Source organism: Gopherus flavomarginatus, chromosome 3 (genome assembly GCF_025201925.1).
Source record: "Gopherus flavomarginatus isolate rGopFla2 chromosome 3, rGopFla2.mat.asm, whole genome shotgun sequence".
NCBI lineage: Eukaryota > Metazoa > Chordata > Testudines > Testudinidae > Gopherus > Gopherus flavomarginatus.
In genome coordinates, this window is record NC_066619.1 from 169,765,551 (window position 1) to 169,782,161 (window position 16,611).

At 40.9% G+C, this 16,611-nt stretch overlaps 1 protein-coding gene across 1 annotated transcript in view; it reads right to left on the minus strand.

The window, feature by feature from the left end:
- FAM241A (family with sequence similarity 241 member A) overlaps window positions 1-16,035 on the minus strand; it is a 32,960-nt gene extending 16,925 nt beyond the window's left edge. Inside the window, exon 1 of the mRNA XM_050944077.1 lies at window positions 15,862-16,035. Coding sequence (XP_050800034.1) covers window positions 15,862-15,963 — 102 coding nt within the window. The 5' untranslated portion in view covers window positions 15,964-16,035. The remainder of the gene's footprint in view (window positions 1-15,861) is intronic.
- Window positions 16,036-16,611: the final 576 nt, after the last annotated feature.

Consider the following 16,611-nt stretch of genomic DNA (forward strand, 5'->3'; position numbering starts at 1 on the left):
AAATTGTACTTTCCTAGTTTATCTATAAGAATATCATGTGAGACCGTATCAAATGCCTTACTAAAGTCTAGGTATATCACATCCACTGCTTCTCCCTTATCCACAAGGCTCGTTATCCTATCATATAGTGGTGTGAGAAAATGTGAGATTCCCATAAACTTTTGGGAATTTAAAACCACTGTATTTTTAAGGTTAGGGAGAAAATGCAAAACTTAGAACTAGGGGTTGTGGAGGAAGGAAGAGAAAGGATAGAGGGAGTTAAAAAAAAAAAAAGGGAGGCGGGACTGCCACTGAGTAATGGGAAAAAATTATTTCCAACAGAAACAACAGCTCGTCAGGTTACAGACAAGAAGCACTATCTCCAGAATAGCTGATTCAACTATCAAGACATGGCATAAGCCATAAATAAGGACAAGTCACATGCACAAAGTTACCAAAAGAAAGAAATAATGGAAAGAATAGTATATTTAAGATTATCACCACATTCACCTTAAATGTGTGTGTGTGTGGGGGGGGCGAAGCTTTGAATTTAAATTTGAATTGATATTTAATAATAAATGTCTAAAAGGCACAAGAAAAAAGAAAAAAAGGTTGGTATCATTAAATGACAGCGCGGGGGGGGGGGGGGGGGGGGGGGGAAGCATGACCACAAATTTTTCCTGCAGTTTCTAGCATTCACATAATCCAGCTACTAATTTTATCTCACTCAGGGTTATTTTCGCATCAAGAAGCAGTGTGTATGGCATGCATACTTAAACGTCAAAAAACGCCTATGAAACTTGACCTTTCAGCTTTATATTTATTTGCCGAAAAATACTCAACATTAAACACAGGCAGTTCTAAAATGTAACAAAGCAGGGTCTCTAGAAAATACAAGGTAAAATGAAGTTCTTAAGTCTAAATCTGACCAAAATTACCAGAAAACAGATTACGAAAGCAGATGTCAGAGATATTCATGAAGCAATCAATCATGAGCACCTTCACCTCCCACGGAAGGACTCAAAGTATGTAACCAGGCTACGTATTCAGAGTAACATAACAATCAAGGCTGGGAAACAGAATCCTAAGCACAAACATGTAACGGATATTTGCTGGATATGCAGCTGCTAATATAACACATGGAGGAGTAGAATACCCAACTATCCATGCACTCAGAGTAATCTGCTGGATAGATCAAGATGGTGGTTTGACTAGATTGTGATCCCATTTGCCACATATACCCCTTTGACAATCGCTTGGGCTACCTACATATAACCTCTGTCTGCATTCCTGCAGACTACCTCCACTGAGATCTGCTCTGTGCCATGCATAGGCACTCTGCTTCCTAATGCTGTATGTTCTCAAATCAGAGCAGTTCTGCTGTTTCTTAAGCTTTCCACTGCCCTGGGGAGGGTCAGGATTTCAACCTGTTTCCAAACATAACTTTGAATAACAACAACAAAATAATAAAATATTATTACTTATTATTATTTTACTTGGTTAAACACAACAGGATTTGGCTCAGAGTTAACCAGAAAGGATATTTTGGCTTTTCTTATTTTCCTCCCTCTTATCGTTAAGTTAGAACGGAGCATCATACAGGAAATGTGGTAACCTTTCATCAAATGTTGGGTTTTATGAAAGTTTGGATCATATTTACCCAAAATACTTTACAAAACCAATCTTGCTGTTCACCAACCACAGGAACATACCCTATAATGAATTCACATGCACAACTCCCATTGCATTTCACTGAAGTTTATTTAACATGCAGATTGATGGCAGAATGCAGCCCGCAGCCTCAAAAACTGATATTAGTGCCCTTGACCTTGCAGTTCTAAGTGACAATATAGATTTGAAATTCAGACAATAGAATACTGGACAGAAAAACAGTAAACATTTCAACTGCTTTGGGCAAAATGACCAGGTTCACTTCCCTAGAAAAATGTTTATTCTTCTGCATATAAATTAAAAGGCTAATAGATGGAAAGCAAATGAGGAACAGTTAAACAGTGCTTGCAGATAGAACAAACAATGAGAAATATGAGAAACAAAAATGTCCTGTATAGGAAAGATTTATTTTCTAAATTTAAACAGGGAATTTCAACAAAGCACATGTTGTGGTATTAGCACAGAATGGTATCTGGGTCCAGTATACATCACAGCAAAAATACATAAACATCTTTTATATTTTGAAAATGAGCATGTTTTTTAAAAAATGAGAGACTTACTTGAGCTCACTATGAAAACCATCATATCTTAGTCATACTACCTCCCTGCTGAAGCCACATTTGATAACAAATGCCAACAAGATCATCATCAGCAGCAATAAGCTTCAAAATGCAAGGAGAAGTTTTAAATACATTTTGTATTAATGAGTTTCCTGCCGTGGATACTGAAGTTCTCTATCCATATAACAGGTACAACCCTGACAAAAGTATTGTAACCTTCCATACATCCACAAATGCGCTTCAGCCCTAACCTGGAAAGAACACTAAGAGCAAGAATATAGTTCATTTTCCATGTTGATTCAAATTCTTGGCCTCTCTGTGTGTGGATCTGTTTTCAGGACAGAGACCTAAGTTGTCCTCAAATATCTAATAATTTGCCTCTGCACATAGCATGATCATGGTCTCTTAACTTGACTGACTCTCAGCTTTGGAATTCTCTTCCCTTGGTATGAAATAACCAGAATTTGCTGATGTTAGAGAATGCTGCAAATTTCATCTATTTCCTCTGCCTTTTAGCCAAGGGGAAATGAATCTAGTTGGTAATATTTGGTGTGAGCTATTTTATGTTTTAAAATATCCTTTTTGTTAGCCTTGTTTTGCTATGCTGGATAAGCTGAAAAGTTTGCTGATTGCTTTTGTATAGATTTTGCTTTAAAATTTGTTAAGGAACCAAGAGTTTAGTATTTGGGCTTTTAATTTACATATAATTCAAAAGAAATAAGATATAAGGGCCTGAACAACCAGAAATAGAATCTGAGTAGAAATAAGTGACTTGTTTTTATAGAAGGAGAAACAGCAGCAAACAAGCCTTACGCGTGTAAGGCTGACCAAAGAGATAAGGAATAAACTAGCAAACAATGAAAAGAAAAGCAACTGCTATGCAAAAGATGTATTCAGCTGTTATGGCAACTAAAGTTCAAAAACGATGATGCAAACCATAGGAAAAAAGAAATCTAAGAGTACTGCCTCAAGTTGTTATAGCAACTGAAATCTCAGCACAGCAACCAAGTGAACTCTATCCACAAGTTTTATTTCCTGCGCATTCAGATTTGTGAAATAGTATATTATAATGAACTTAGATCAAAATAATATTTTATGAAAACACAAAGATAGACCAGTCCAGCCCACCCTATGATTTATCATCATGTTGCATCACATAAAACATTAAAATAAGGCAAAAAACAAAACACAGGAAATTTTAAGACAGCAAGAAGGAAAACCATTTTAGAAGTTGTGCTCTATGTTTCTCTTTCAGATGCATCTTCTTTCTCTTTTGAACTATACTAAGATGCCTCTATTGCTATTAGAAATTTATCCCATCCATATTATTTTGTATATACAGTATTTGACTTCAGTCCCTTTTGTGCCTGTCCTTTCTTTATGAAGCCTTTTCTTGTATTTAAACATCTCCAAATATGCTTGAGGCATTTAATCACCTCAGGATTTTCTTTTTCTTTTAGCTATGTCTCCTTCAAAAAATCAAGTCAACTTTACACAGCAGCACTGTAAGCTAAAGAAAAGAATTACAATTAAGCACATATGTATCCTGGCACTGATCTATTCTCAAATTCAAATTATAAAGGAACAATGGACAACTTCTCCTTAAGTGTATGGAAAAAGCTATAATATGCAGAAGTTTACTACAAAAGTGAACAGAACATGTTAATACTTAGCACGCTATTCAGTTGTGAGGGAAAAAAATCTCTCTGCAGTAAACATCGTGTGGCTACAATCACTGAAACCTTGTTGAGGAAGCTACAGAGCACCGCATTACTGTATACATGGCAGCCTCTTCAGCAGGGAGCCAAGACATTCATAGATACAGCAAACTTATTTGAGACTACTACAGCCGCAGATGAAGCCTCCACTCTGTTGCAGCTGTCCCTCTGTATGCTTAGGAATCTACTGAAATGTACATACCCCAAACTTAGGTGTTCATATATTTTTAAAATAACTTGCTACCCATTTTTTTCTATAGTAAATTGAAATATGTCCAAAACAACGCTCCAGATTTAAAATACCCTTTAAGCACTTGCGACCAAAAAAAAAAAAGTGATATTTTTAAAAAAAAAAATTCAGAGAAGGGAGAAACTATACTGGACTACTGTCTGGAAAACTGTTTAATATATAAAGGCCCAGTTCTGCCCTCAGATATACTTGAAGTACAACTGTCTACTATTACAGTTACACTGATATAGTTTAGAGCAAATCTGGGCTATAACCTACTGTCCGTAATTTCCAATATGTAATGCGGTATAAGTTCTAGAGAATGGGTGAGGTGAATTCCCCCTTTTCTCTGCCACTGTTGAATCCCATTTTAAGAATAAGTACTCAGGACACTAGAATTTTGGTACAAATTATGTAAAATTAAGTAGCATTCAATTAGTGGAAAATATGTATGAGGATATATCATTTTCACCAATTTTCCAGTGCCATAATTCTGTCTATGGCATAAAAGCCAAGAAATCAAGGTCCTCTGTTGACTGAAAGACCCCTTTGAAGGATTTTAGCCTCTGACCCTTTAACCAAAAACAACTTTAAAATGTTTATTGGAAATGTTCCAGTCAAAACTTTTAAACGATGTCTGACTAGATATAGTATTAATTGGGCAGAGAGATAAACCCATACACTGCAGACGAGAAAGAGAGAGACTGTTAGGTTTTATATTTAACTGGGTCTGGAATAAACCAGAAAATAGTACTTGAGGCAACAGAATTTCTATACTTAAGGGTAAAAGTTTGCTTTTGAAAACACACTGATCCTCCAATAGTTTATGATTTAAATGATGTGGTCATTGCCTCTGGTAGAGAGAGGAAAACTATCAGTGCCCATTGATCCTACAGTTTTGTGAATGATGAAATGTCTAAGAGTGGCTGACACAACACTGGCCTCTGTCAAGTTGACGTGAGTTGGAGACAGCAAGATAAGAGTGAACTTAAAACATCAGATACCTATAAAATAGCCTGGAAGGCAGAAGTTGCCAGTGCTGGTATCATGCAAAGGCAAAATGTAGAGGCCACATCTCTAGTTACTGAAATTATCCTCTTTGACTTAGCTTCTGTTCTTTCCATATTGGAAAAATACTTGTAGCATAGCTTGTTGAAATCTTCTTTAAAAATTTCAGAGCTTCAAAACCTAAACAGGCTGACCAAATAATCGCTGCATTTATAATCTGAAATCTCTCTGCCTCTAAAAAAAAAATTCTTCAAGGAAAACACCAAGAAGAAACATGCTTTTGGGAATAAAATACTGTTAAAAAATGACATGCTAAATTTGGTACAGTTGTGTGCCTGGACCAGTTAACCACTTTATGTGCATAAATGCCACACATTAATTCTTGCATCTACACCACATACCATGTTTGGGAGGAAGTCAGATTTTTGGCTTAGCTATCTGGATAGCTGAGGAAACTCAGGCTTGTGATCATGCGGCTGAGCTAAAGGAGAAGCCACCTACACCTCATTATACTTAACCAAGGTTGAAAATCCTGGTCTCAGTGAGGTCAATGGGAATTTTGCCATTGATTTCAATGGGATCAGAATTTTATCCCAGGTATGTTAGTGAGGGAAGACTTTAAACCTGGACTACTCTAAGCAGAGACATAAAGAGTTTTTGGTACAATCTGCATGACATACTTTTTTCCCCCTTTTACAAAGCAGTATTTTTCCGGTTTGATGATAAAAGACTTGTAGAATCTACAGCTCTTAATGTAGGTTTAAGTAAGCCAACATGATGCCTGCCAATCTGTAACACTTCTGGCAGTAACAGGCATTTATAGTTCAATGCTAGTTAACAATGCTAAGTTGGTTTGCTATCCTCATCTTTTCTCTTATACAATACATACATAACATGACATCATGGGAAAGATTTTTCATATGTTTCTTCACTATAACAAGCAGAATAGCTATAGTAAAAGAGTGGGTTCACCCTGCCTTGTTTATTCTAGGTTAAGCTATTTCCCTTGAGTTACTGTGTCCAAACAATGGGCAGATATCCCCTGATGCAATGTTCCACCACTAGGCATTAGAGGCTAAACACTCTGGTCTTTCTTAGGCTAGGTCTACGCTGGGGGGTGGAGTAGGTGGTAGGGGTGTTGACCTAAGATACGCAACCTCAGTTACGCAAATAGAGTAGCTGAAGTTGACGTATCTTAGGTTGATTTACCTTGCCGTGAGGACGGTGGCGAGTCGACTGCTGCTGCTCCCCCATCGACTACACTTCCGCCTCTCGCTGCGGTGGAGTTCCACAGTCGACGGCGGAGCAATTGGGGATCGATTTTATCGTGTACACACTAGACACAATAAATCGACCCCGATAGATCGATCACTACCTGCCAATTAAACCCGATCCGGCAGGTAGTGTAGACGTACCCTCAGAGTGCATGGTGGAACGACTACCAAAACCTACTTGAATTTTGCACTTGCTCTCAAACTAAATAACTCCCATGATTCCTCTTCTAGCACCCCATAATTCATCTGTTTTTGCAACCCAGCACCATTTTTGAACTGCTATCAGGCAGCAGCAGGAACACTCCTAAGTGCTACAAGTCCTATTTCTTGTTCAACCAGTTGCAAAGAGGAACAAGTTTTTTTACATTTATAGGAGATAATGCTACCCTCTTCCCCTCTTCTTATTTACAATGTCACCAGAAAGTGAGAACAGGCATTTGCATGGCACTTTTGTAGCTGCCAGATATGCAAAAATTTGTATGCCCCTGCATGCTTTGGCCATCATTCCAAAGGACATGTTTCCATGCTGATGATGACCATTAAAAAAATAATGCTTTAATTAAACTTGTGACTGAACTCCTCGGGGGAGAACTGTATGATCCTTGCTCTATTTTACCCGCATTCTGACATATATTTCATGTTATAGTAGTCTCAGATGATGACACAGCACGTTATTCATTTTAGGAACACTTCTGCGGCATATTTGACAAAACGCAAAGAAGGTACCACTGTGAGATTTCTAGATAGCTACAGCACTCAACCCAAGGACTAAGAATCTGACATGCCTTCCAAAATCTGAGAGGGATGAAGTGTGGAGGATGCTTTCAGAAGTCTTAAAAGAGCAACACTCCGATGCGGACACTACAAAACACAAACGCCCAAAAAAGAAAATCAACCTTTTGCTGGCGGCATCTGATTCAGATAATGAAAATGACCATGTGTTTGTCTGCACTGCTTTGTACTGTTATCGAGCAGAACCCATCATCAGCATGGACGCATGTCCCCTGGAATCGTGGTTGAAGCATGAAGGGACTTATGAATCTTTAGCACACCTGGCACACAAATATCTTGCGACGACAGCTACAACAGTGCCATGAGGACGCCTGTTCTCACTTTCAGGTGACCTTGTAAACAAAAAGTGGGCAGCATTATCTCCTGCAAACTTATACAAACTTTTTTGAGCTGAACAAGAAGTAGGACTGAGTGGACTTGTATTATCTAAAATTTTACATTGTTTTACTTTTCTGCATTTTTTGTACATATTCCTACATTTGTCAGTTCAACTTTCATGATAAAGAGATTGCACTACAGTACTTGTATAGGTGAATTGAAAAATACTATTTCTTTTGTTTTTTACAAATACTTGTAATAAAAAATAATTATAAAGTGAGCATGGTACACTTTATATTGTGTTATTACTGAAATCAATATATTTGAAAATGTAAAACATCCAAAAACATTTAAATAAATGATGATCTATTAATCACGATTCATTTTTTTAATTGCACGATTATTCACGATTAACTTTTTTAATCGCTTGACATCCCTACTAATAACCTGGCAAAGGCTAACCTATTTTATGGAATGGGATAGGGAAATAAAACGAGTTTCAGTTTCATTAGGTTCTATGGGTCCATTAATACTATGGAACAATGCATTTTAATAACAATCAGTATTTAGTATGCAAGGAAATTAACATGTGAGATCATTGGTTCTCAAGTATGAAAATTACCTATCTCCAGTATTTCTGAGGGAGGTAAATCCTCTATCACCTCCATACACAAAATGCATATGCCAATTATGAAATACAATATGTGGATGGGAAAGAGTGCTTTCTGGAACCCTGCAGTGCTTACTTTACTCCCCGGAACACGAGAGTAGATTACCCTTATTTTAGCATACATAATTACAAAGGATATTAGTCATAAAATTATCCCAGCCCCTTTTTAAATCCAGTCACAGCAGTAATTATCTATGATCTCCTGCAACAACGAATTTTGCAGTGTGACTATACATTACTCGAAATGGCATTTTGTTTTATTCTTTTTAAGTTTACCTGTCATTAATTTCACTAAGTGAGCCCTTACTGCTATCATCTTATTAACAGGCTTAAAATAGAATTTTGAAGTCTAAGGGTTTGGGATTTCTTAAACAGACTGATATCCCAACGAAAAGAGAGTACCGTTACTCAATGGGAAGATAAATATTAAAGGACCTTATGACTGAAACAATTAGAGGAAGTTTTAGTAATAATAATTACTAAAGAGAAAGTGTATTATTTTAGCACAAAACCATTAGATATGACCCTACACAGGTTGGATCTGTTCCAAGGAGATGTGGAAAAACATGGTGAGGTGATGAGGTCCAGAGCCTGGGCCAACTAAAAGCTTTCATGAAGGCTTTGGGCCAAAATTTGCTCTCATATACAACTGGTTTTAGTCCAGTGTAACTCTACTGAAGTCAGTGGATTTACACCAGTGTATATGAGCAGAATCTGGCCACTTATTTCTCCTTTTGCAGCATGGAGCTGTCATAAACAGATAGCTAAGGGTTAATGTCTCTTTCACCTGAAGCACCTGACCAGAGGACCAATCAGGAAACCGGATTTTTTCAACTTTGGGTGGAGGGAATTGTGTGTCTGAGTCTTTTGTCTGTCTGCCTGCTTTCTCTGAGCTTTGGAGAAGTAGTTTCTACTTTCTAGTCTTCTGTTTCTAAGTGTAAGGACAAAGAGATCAGCTAGTAAGTTATATGGTTTCTTTTCTTTGGTATTTGCATGAATATAAGTGCTGGAGTGCTTTGATTTGTATTCTTTTTGAATAAGGCTGTTTATTCAATATTCTTTTAAGCAACTGACCCTGTATTTTGTCACCTTAATACAGAGAGACCATTTGTATGTATTTTTCTTTCTTTTTTTTATATAAAGCTTTCTTTTAAGACCTGTTGGAGTTTTTCTTTACTTCAGGGAAATTGAGTCTGTACTCACCAGGGAATTGGTGGGAGGAAGAAATCAAGGGGAGATCTGTGTGTTGGATTGCTAGCCTGATTTTGCATTCCCTAGAAAAGTACTTTTGTTTCCAGGACTGGGAACAGAGAGGGGGGAAGGGAAAAAGGATTATTTCCCTTTGTTGTGAGACTCAAGGGATTTGGGTCTTGGGGTCCCCAGGGAAGGTTTTTCAGGGGGACCAGAGTGCCCCAAAACACACTAATTTTTTGGGTGGTGGCAGCAGGTACCAGGTCCAAGCTGGTAACTAAGCTTGGAGGTTTTCATGCTAACCCCCATATTTTGGACGCTAAGGTCCAAATCTGGGACTAAGGTTATGACAGGAGCCTCCTCTCTTCTTTAAATAGCACAGCAAGATTTGCTTTTAAGACAGGAAAATGGAACATAGGAAAACATATTATGTCAACAGCTTATTCCTGAACTATACAGGACTTCATGGTCATTTGATGAACTAGGCTGTGAGAATAAACAGGACAACATAATTAGGCAGCTATCGATGCTTCAGTTTGATCTCTTTAGAACAGGGGTGGGCAAACTACGGCACTCCAGATGGGGAGCAGGGTCGGAGGCCGTTCTGCGCAGCTTCCGAAAGCAGCGGCATGACCCCCCTCTGGCTCCTACGCGTATGGGCAGTCAGGGTCTGCTCCACACGCTGCCCCACAGCTCCCATCAGCCAGGGACCACCAATTCAGAAAGGGGAACTACACAAAAATGAGGTGGTTAAACAGTGCCAAAAGTGAAATCGCTGCAAGCTGTGTGGAAACTTTTTAAAGACACCATAATAGAGGCTCAACTTAAATGTATACCCCAAATTTGAAAACATAGTAAGAAAACAAAAAAAGAGCCACCATGGCTAAACAACACAGTAAAATAAGCAGTGAGAAGCAAATAGGCATCCTTTAAAAAGTGGAAGTTAAATCCTAGTGAGGAAAATAGAAAGGAGCATAAACACTGGCAAATGAAGTGTAAAAATACAATTAGGAAGGCCAAAAATGATTTGAGGAACAGTTAGCCAAAGACTCAAAAAGTAATAGCAATTTTTTTTTTAAAGTACATCAGAACCAGGAAGCCTGCTAAACAACCAGTGGGGCCACTGGATGATCAAGGTGCTAAAGGAGCACTCAAGGACGATAAGGCCATTGCGGAAAACGTAAATGAATTCTTTGCATAGGTCATCATTGCTGAGGATGTGACAGAGATTCTGAAACATGAGCCATTCTTTTTAGGTGACAGATCTGAGGAACTGTACCAGACTGAGGTATGAGAGGAGGTTTTGGAACAAATTGATAAATTAAACAGCAATAAGTCACCAGGACTAGATGCTATTCACCCAAGAGTTCTGAAGGAATTCAAATGTGAAACTGCAGAACTACTAACTGCCATGTACGTTGGCCAAACCGAACAGTCTCTACGCAAAAGAATAAATGGACACAAATCTGACATCAGGAATCATAACATTCAAAAACCAGTGGGAGAACACTTCAACCTCTCTAACCACTCAGTGACAGACTTGAAGGTGGCAATTTTGCAACAAAAAAACTTCAAAAACAGACTCCAAAGAGAGACTGCTGAACTCAAATATGCAAATCAGATACAATTAAATTAGGTTTAAACAGAGACTGGGAATGGTTGGGTCATTACACTAATTGAATCTATTTCCCTATGTTAAGTTCTTCTCACACCTTCTATGGGTCATCTCAATTATCACTTCAAAAGTTTTTTTTTTTCCTCCTGCTGATGATAGCTCATCTCAATTGACTAGACTCTTCCTGTTGGTATGCGTACTTCCACCTTTTCATGTTCTCTGTATGTATAAATATCTCCTGTCTGTGTGTTCCATTCTATGCATCTGAAGAACGGAGCTGTAGCTCACAAAAGCTCATGCTGAAATAAATTTGTTAGTCTCTAAGGTGCCACAAGTACTCCTGTTCTTTTTGCGGATACAGACTAAACCGGCTGCTACTCTGATAACTGTAGTCTGTAACTTATCGTTTAAATCAGCTTCTGTACAAGATGACTGGAGGATTGCTAATGTGACGCCAAATTTTAAAAAGGGCTCCAGAGGTGATCCCGGCAATTACTGGCACATAAACCTGACTTCTGTACTGGGCAAACTGGTTGAAACTATAATAAAGAACAATATTGTCAGACACATAGAGGAACATAATTTGTCAAGGAAGAGTCAACATGGTTTTGGTAAAGGGAAATCATGCCTCAACAATCTACTAGAATTCTTTGGGGGGGTCAACAAGCACGTGGACTAAGGGAATCCAGTAGATATAGTGTACTTAGATTTCTGTACTTAGTGTACAGAAAGCATTTGACAAGGTCCCTCAACGAAGGCTGTTAAGCAAAGTAAGCTGTCATGGGATAAGAGGGAAGGTCCTCTCATGGATTGGTAACTGGTTGAACGTTAGGAAACAAAGGGTAGGAATAAACAGTCAGTTTTCAGAATGGAGAGCAGTAAATAGTGGTGTCCCCCAAGGGTCTGTACTGGGACAAGTCCTATGCAACATATTCATAAATGATCTGGAAAAAGGGATAAACAGTGAGGTGGTAAAATTTGCAGATGATACAAAACTATTCAAGATAGTTAAGACCCAGGCAGACTGTGAAAAGCTACAAAAGGATCTCTCAGAATTGGATGACTGGGCAACAAAATGGCAGATGAAATTTAATGTTGATAAATACAAACTAATGCACATTGGAAAGCATAATCCCAACTACACATATAAAATGATGGGGTCTAAATTAGCTGTTACCGCTCAAGAAACAGATCTTGAAGTCACTGTGGATAGTTATCTGAAAATATCCACTCAATGTGCAACGGCAGTCAAAAAAGCGAATAGAATGCTGGAATAATTAAGAAAGGGATAGATAGTAGAACAGAAAATATCATGTTGCCTCTATATAAATCCATGGTACACCCACATCTTGAATACTGTGTGCAGATGTGGTCACCCCATCTCAAAAAAGATATATTGGAATTGGAAAAGGTTCAGAAAAGGGCAACAAAAATAATTAGGGGTATGGAACGGCTTCCGTGTGAGGAGAGATTAATAAGACTGGGATTTCAGATTGGAAAAGAGACAGCTAAGGGGAGATATGATTGAGGTCTATAAAATCATGACTGGTATAGAGAAAGTAGATAAGGAAGTGTTGTTTACTGCCTCTCATAACTCAAGAACTAGGGGTCACCAAATTAACAGGTAGTCTTAAAACAAATAAAAGGAAGTATTTCTCCACTGCATGCACAGTCAATCTCTGGAACCCTTGCCGGAGGATGCTGTGAAGGCCAAGACTATAACAGGGTTCAAAAAAGAACTAGATAAATTCATGGTGGATAGATCCATCAATGGCTATTAGCCAGGATGGGCAGGAATGGTGTCCATAACCTCTGTTTGCCAGAAGCTTGGAATGAGCAATGGAATGGATCACTTGATGATTACTTGTTCTGTTCATTCCCTCTGGGACACCTGGCATTGGACACTGTCGGAAGACAGGATACTAGGCTAGATGGACCTTTGGCCTGACCCAGTAGGGCCGCTCTTAAGTAAATACAAATATATTCATAATATTGTAAATGTGTAATGAACACTGTTCTTTGCTTGAATCATCTGCAGAGCCTGCAACCAAACATTTTGCCACTATGTAAAATGTGATTATTAGGGCACTACCAAATTTAAAGCCAATGCTATGAAATGTCAGATGTAAACATCTGAAAATGTGAAATGGACTGATTTTAAATCCTCGTGGTCATGAAACTGAACAAAACAGACCTTGAATTTGGTAGGGCACTAGTGTTTACCCACTGTGAAAGTAACTTTAAACAAAAATGAAAATAGCCAGTCTGTTTTCATTGGCTAGTTGACTGAAATATATAATGTCCCTAAGTGATACTAAATGCATAACCTGTGCAAACAAACTAACTAGTTGAATTCTTATAATTATTCAGTTTTCATAAACCCCATAGTTATTAGAGACAAGGTGGGTGAGTAGTTACCATTTATGATAAACAATCTGTTCTACCCTGTGTTAGTAGTGTTGCTCTAAATAGGTTTCCCAGACCTGAAGAGTTCTGTGCAAGATTCAGAGTGTCTCTCTTACCAACAGAAGCTCCTCTGATAAAAGATATTAGCTCACCTACCTTCTCTCTTTAATATCCTGAGACAACATGGCTACAATACTGCATACTACATTGCTATTAACAGATGAAAGGACATTTTAAAAAGTCCTTTTAATTAACTGGGGTAACTCAACCAAATATTGATGTGAGACTGTTTTCTGAAGTGCACCACTTTGTTTTAAAGGGTTTTGTTAGCAGGACCTACATCTAAAATCAGCAGCAGACCTAAGTCTAAAGCCTCCATTCCATTAGCACAGAACTCTGCATTCAGGTGGGTATGCACTAGTAGAGCCTGATGCAGGATTGGAACCATTGTGAAGGTAATAATTATTCTAAACATTCCTCCTCACCAAATCTGATTTCTCTTATTAAGGGGGTGGGGGAAACAATGCCACCTCACCACAGAAGTGATTATAACTATTAGAGGGCATAATAAATGTTACTGTACTATGTAACTGCATTTTATGAAGGGCTGTTGTTGACCATGATTAACAATGGGTTAAAAATCTGCAGTCCTGTAAAATACAATTTGAGTTGTTTGTTATAAGTTCGTTATAATAAGCAGTTGCATAATCATCTTTTACCTCAATATAAAGAATGAATTTCAAGTTGATATCTATTTTTTTTTAAAATAGTAGTTTATCAATATACACTTACTGCCTCTCATGCGCTTTGTATTATTGTAATGTCTTTTTGAGTCTTCAATGTATTTAGTTGCTCCTCAACTGTCTCCTGCAGTTCAGACCAGCCCCGAACTGAAATTGCTAACTGAGGAAGTTGTGTGCAAGGCTGCAGAAACCGCAGAAAATTGATTTTGATGGCTTACACAATACAAAAACTATACTTTTTTTTTAATGTTCCATCTCATTTGCAGTTTTCCTGCTTAAGATGGAGTGACTGAAGATCTTTTTGAGATAGAGAGATAAAAAGTGATGAATCTGATATAATTCATACATCTTCAGGGGAAGATACCAAAATCTTGACACCTCTTAAATAACTAGCCCCAGCTCATCAAGAAGGTCCCACATCCTCTCCATTTGAAAACCTGGACAGCAGGTATTTCCTTGGCGTTGGACATCGCAACCTGCCTGCTCCTGGACAGTGCGGGTTCTCAGGGCCAGCCATTCCCCTGGTGTGCAGTCTGGAGACCGTAGCACCCAACACACCCACCAGTTTGCTAGCCCTGCACCCTGCAGTCGCTCCTATCCAAAGTTTCGAGGCACAGCTGCTCACTGCTTTGCCACAGAGCCCACTGCTCTGCCTCTAGGTCAGGGGTAGGCAACCTATGGCATGGGTGCCGAAGGCAGCATGCAAGCTGATTTTCAGTGGCACTCACACTGCCTGGGTCCTGGCCACAGGTCTAGGGGGCTCTGCATTTTAATTTAATTTTACATGAAGCTTCTTAAACTTTTTAAAAACCTTATTTACTTTACATACAACAACAGTTTAGTTATATATTATAGACTTATAGAAAGAGGCCTTCTAAAAACGTTAAAATGTATTACTGGCACATGAAGCCTTAAATTAGAGTGAATAAATGAAGACTCACACAGCACTTCTGAAAGGTTGCCGACCCCTGTTCTAGGTGCTTCCTGCTGTACCCACCCCCTTCACTTGGGAAGGGGCGGCGCAGAGGCCATATACCCTGGTGGCCAGGCACTCGGGTTACATCACCCCATGCCCCTGGGTGGGACGTGCCCCCTCCCTGCTACAGCCGTGCACGGGGTGACCCTGCTGGGTCTGCCTGTGCCCGGTGCTGCACTTGTTGCTGGGGGGAAGTGGAGAGAGACACCAACCAGCACCAGGGTTAGCCCGGGTACAGCCCCCCCCCCCCACAAGGCGCTGCCAAGTCCCCCGGCAACCAGGGTACAGCCCCCCACAAGGCAATGCCCCCTACCCCCGGCCCAGCCCCCCTAGTACAGCCCCCACCATAGCGCTGGGGGGCGCTGCTACCCTCCCTCCTGGTGCTGCCCCCTCCCTCCGCCCCGGGTACAGCCCCCCACCCCCGGCGCTGCCCCCCTTCCCCTGCCCTGTGTGCCGCCCTCCCCCCCAATGGCGCTGTCCCCCCTGCGCCGGATACAGCCCCTCCCCAATGGCGCTGCCCACTCCCCCCGCCCTGGGTACACCGCCCCCCACGGCGCTGGGGGAGGCTCTGCCACCCGCCCCGGGTACACCGCCCCCCCCCAGCGCTGGGGGAAGAGGCTAGCGGCTGCTGTCTCTGTTAGCGGCTGGTGCCTGTTGCTCTGGGGCGCGGCTGCCCTGCCCTGTCCCCGAGGCGGGGAAGGTGAAACTGACCCGCTCCTCTGGCTGCCGGTGTCTGTGCCGGGCTCCGGCAGCTTCCGCGTCTCCATCGCACCCGCAGTCTCCGGGCGGCAGCAGCCCCGCCATGGAGCCCATTCCCCTCCGACACCTCCCGGGGGCAGCCTGGCCCTCGCCGCCGCTGCCTCCTCTGCCCCAGCGGGGGCGAGCCCCAGCGCGTGCCCAGCCGCACAATGCCGGCCGCTGCCGCTGCCTGGCAGGGCGGGTCTGTGCGGTCACGGGGTCTGGGGGAGGTGGCTCGCGCCAGCACGGGGTGAGGAAGGGCGCGGGGCCGGGATTGTGGGGCTGGCTCGCTGCCTGCGTGAGGCAGAGCGGAGGCAGCACGTGTCTGCGGGCTGGAGGACCCAGCCTGGGTGTGCGTCTGGCTGAGAAACAGGAGCCAGGGCGTGTGTGTAATTTTTATATTTCAGTGCTGCCAGGAGGGCGGAGCGCCAGAGCCCTTCTCTGCGGGATCGAGCTAGCTCTTAGGGGAAGCTATTCACCTCCTACTCCAGGGGAGAATGAGGCCCTGACAGTCAGAATTTAATATAGTGTAATCTGAATGCCCCCCTGGACACTGAGAGTATTTTATTTTTCTTGTCACAGTTGTAATGCTCTACCCTAGATTTCCCAAACTGTAGTCCACACGCTGCTGCTGGTGGCAGCCACCAGATCATATGCTGGAGAGCTGAATGGTTATATGGTGCAACTTGCTACTCCTTATTTCTAGCGTCTAAATCCCAGTAA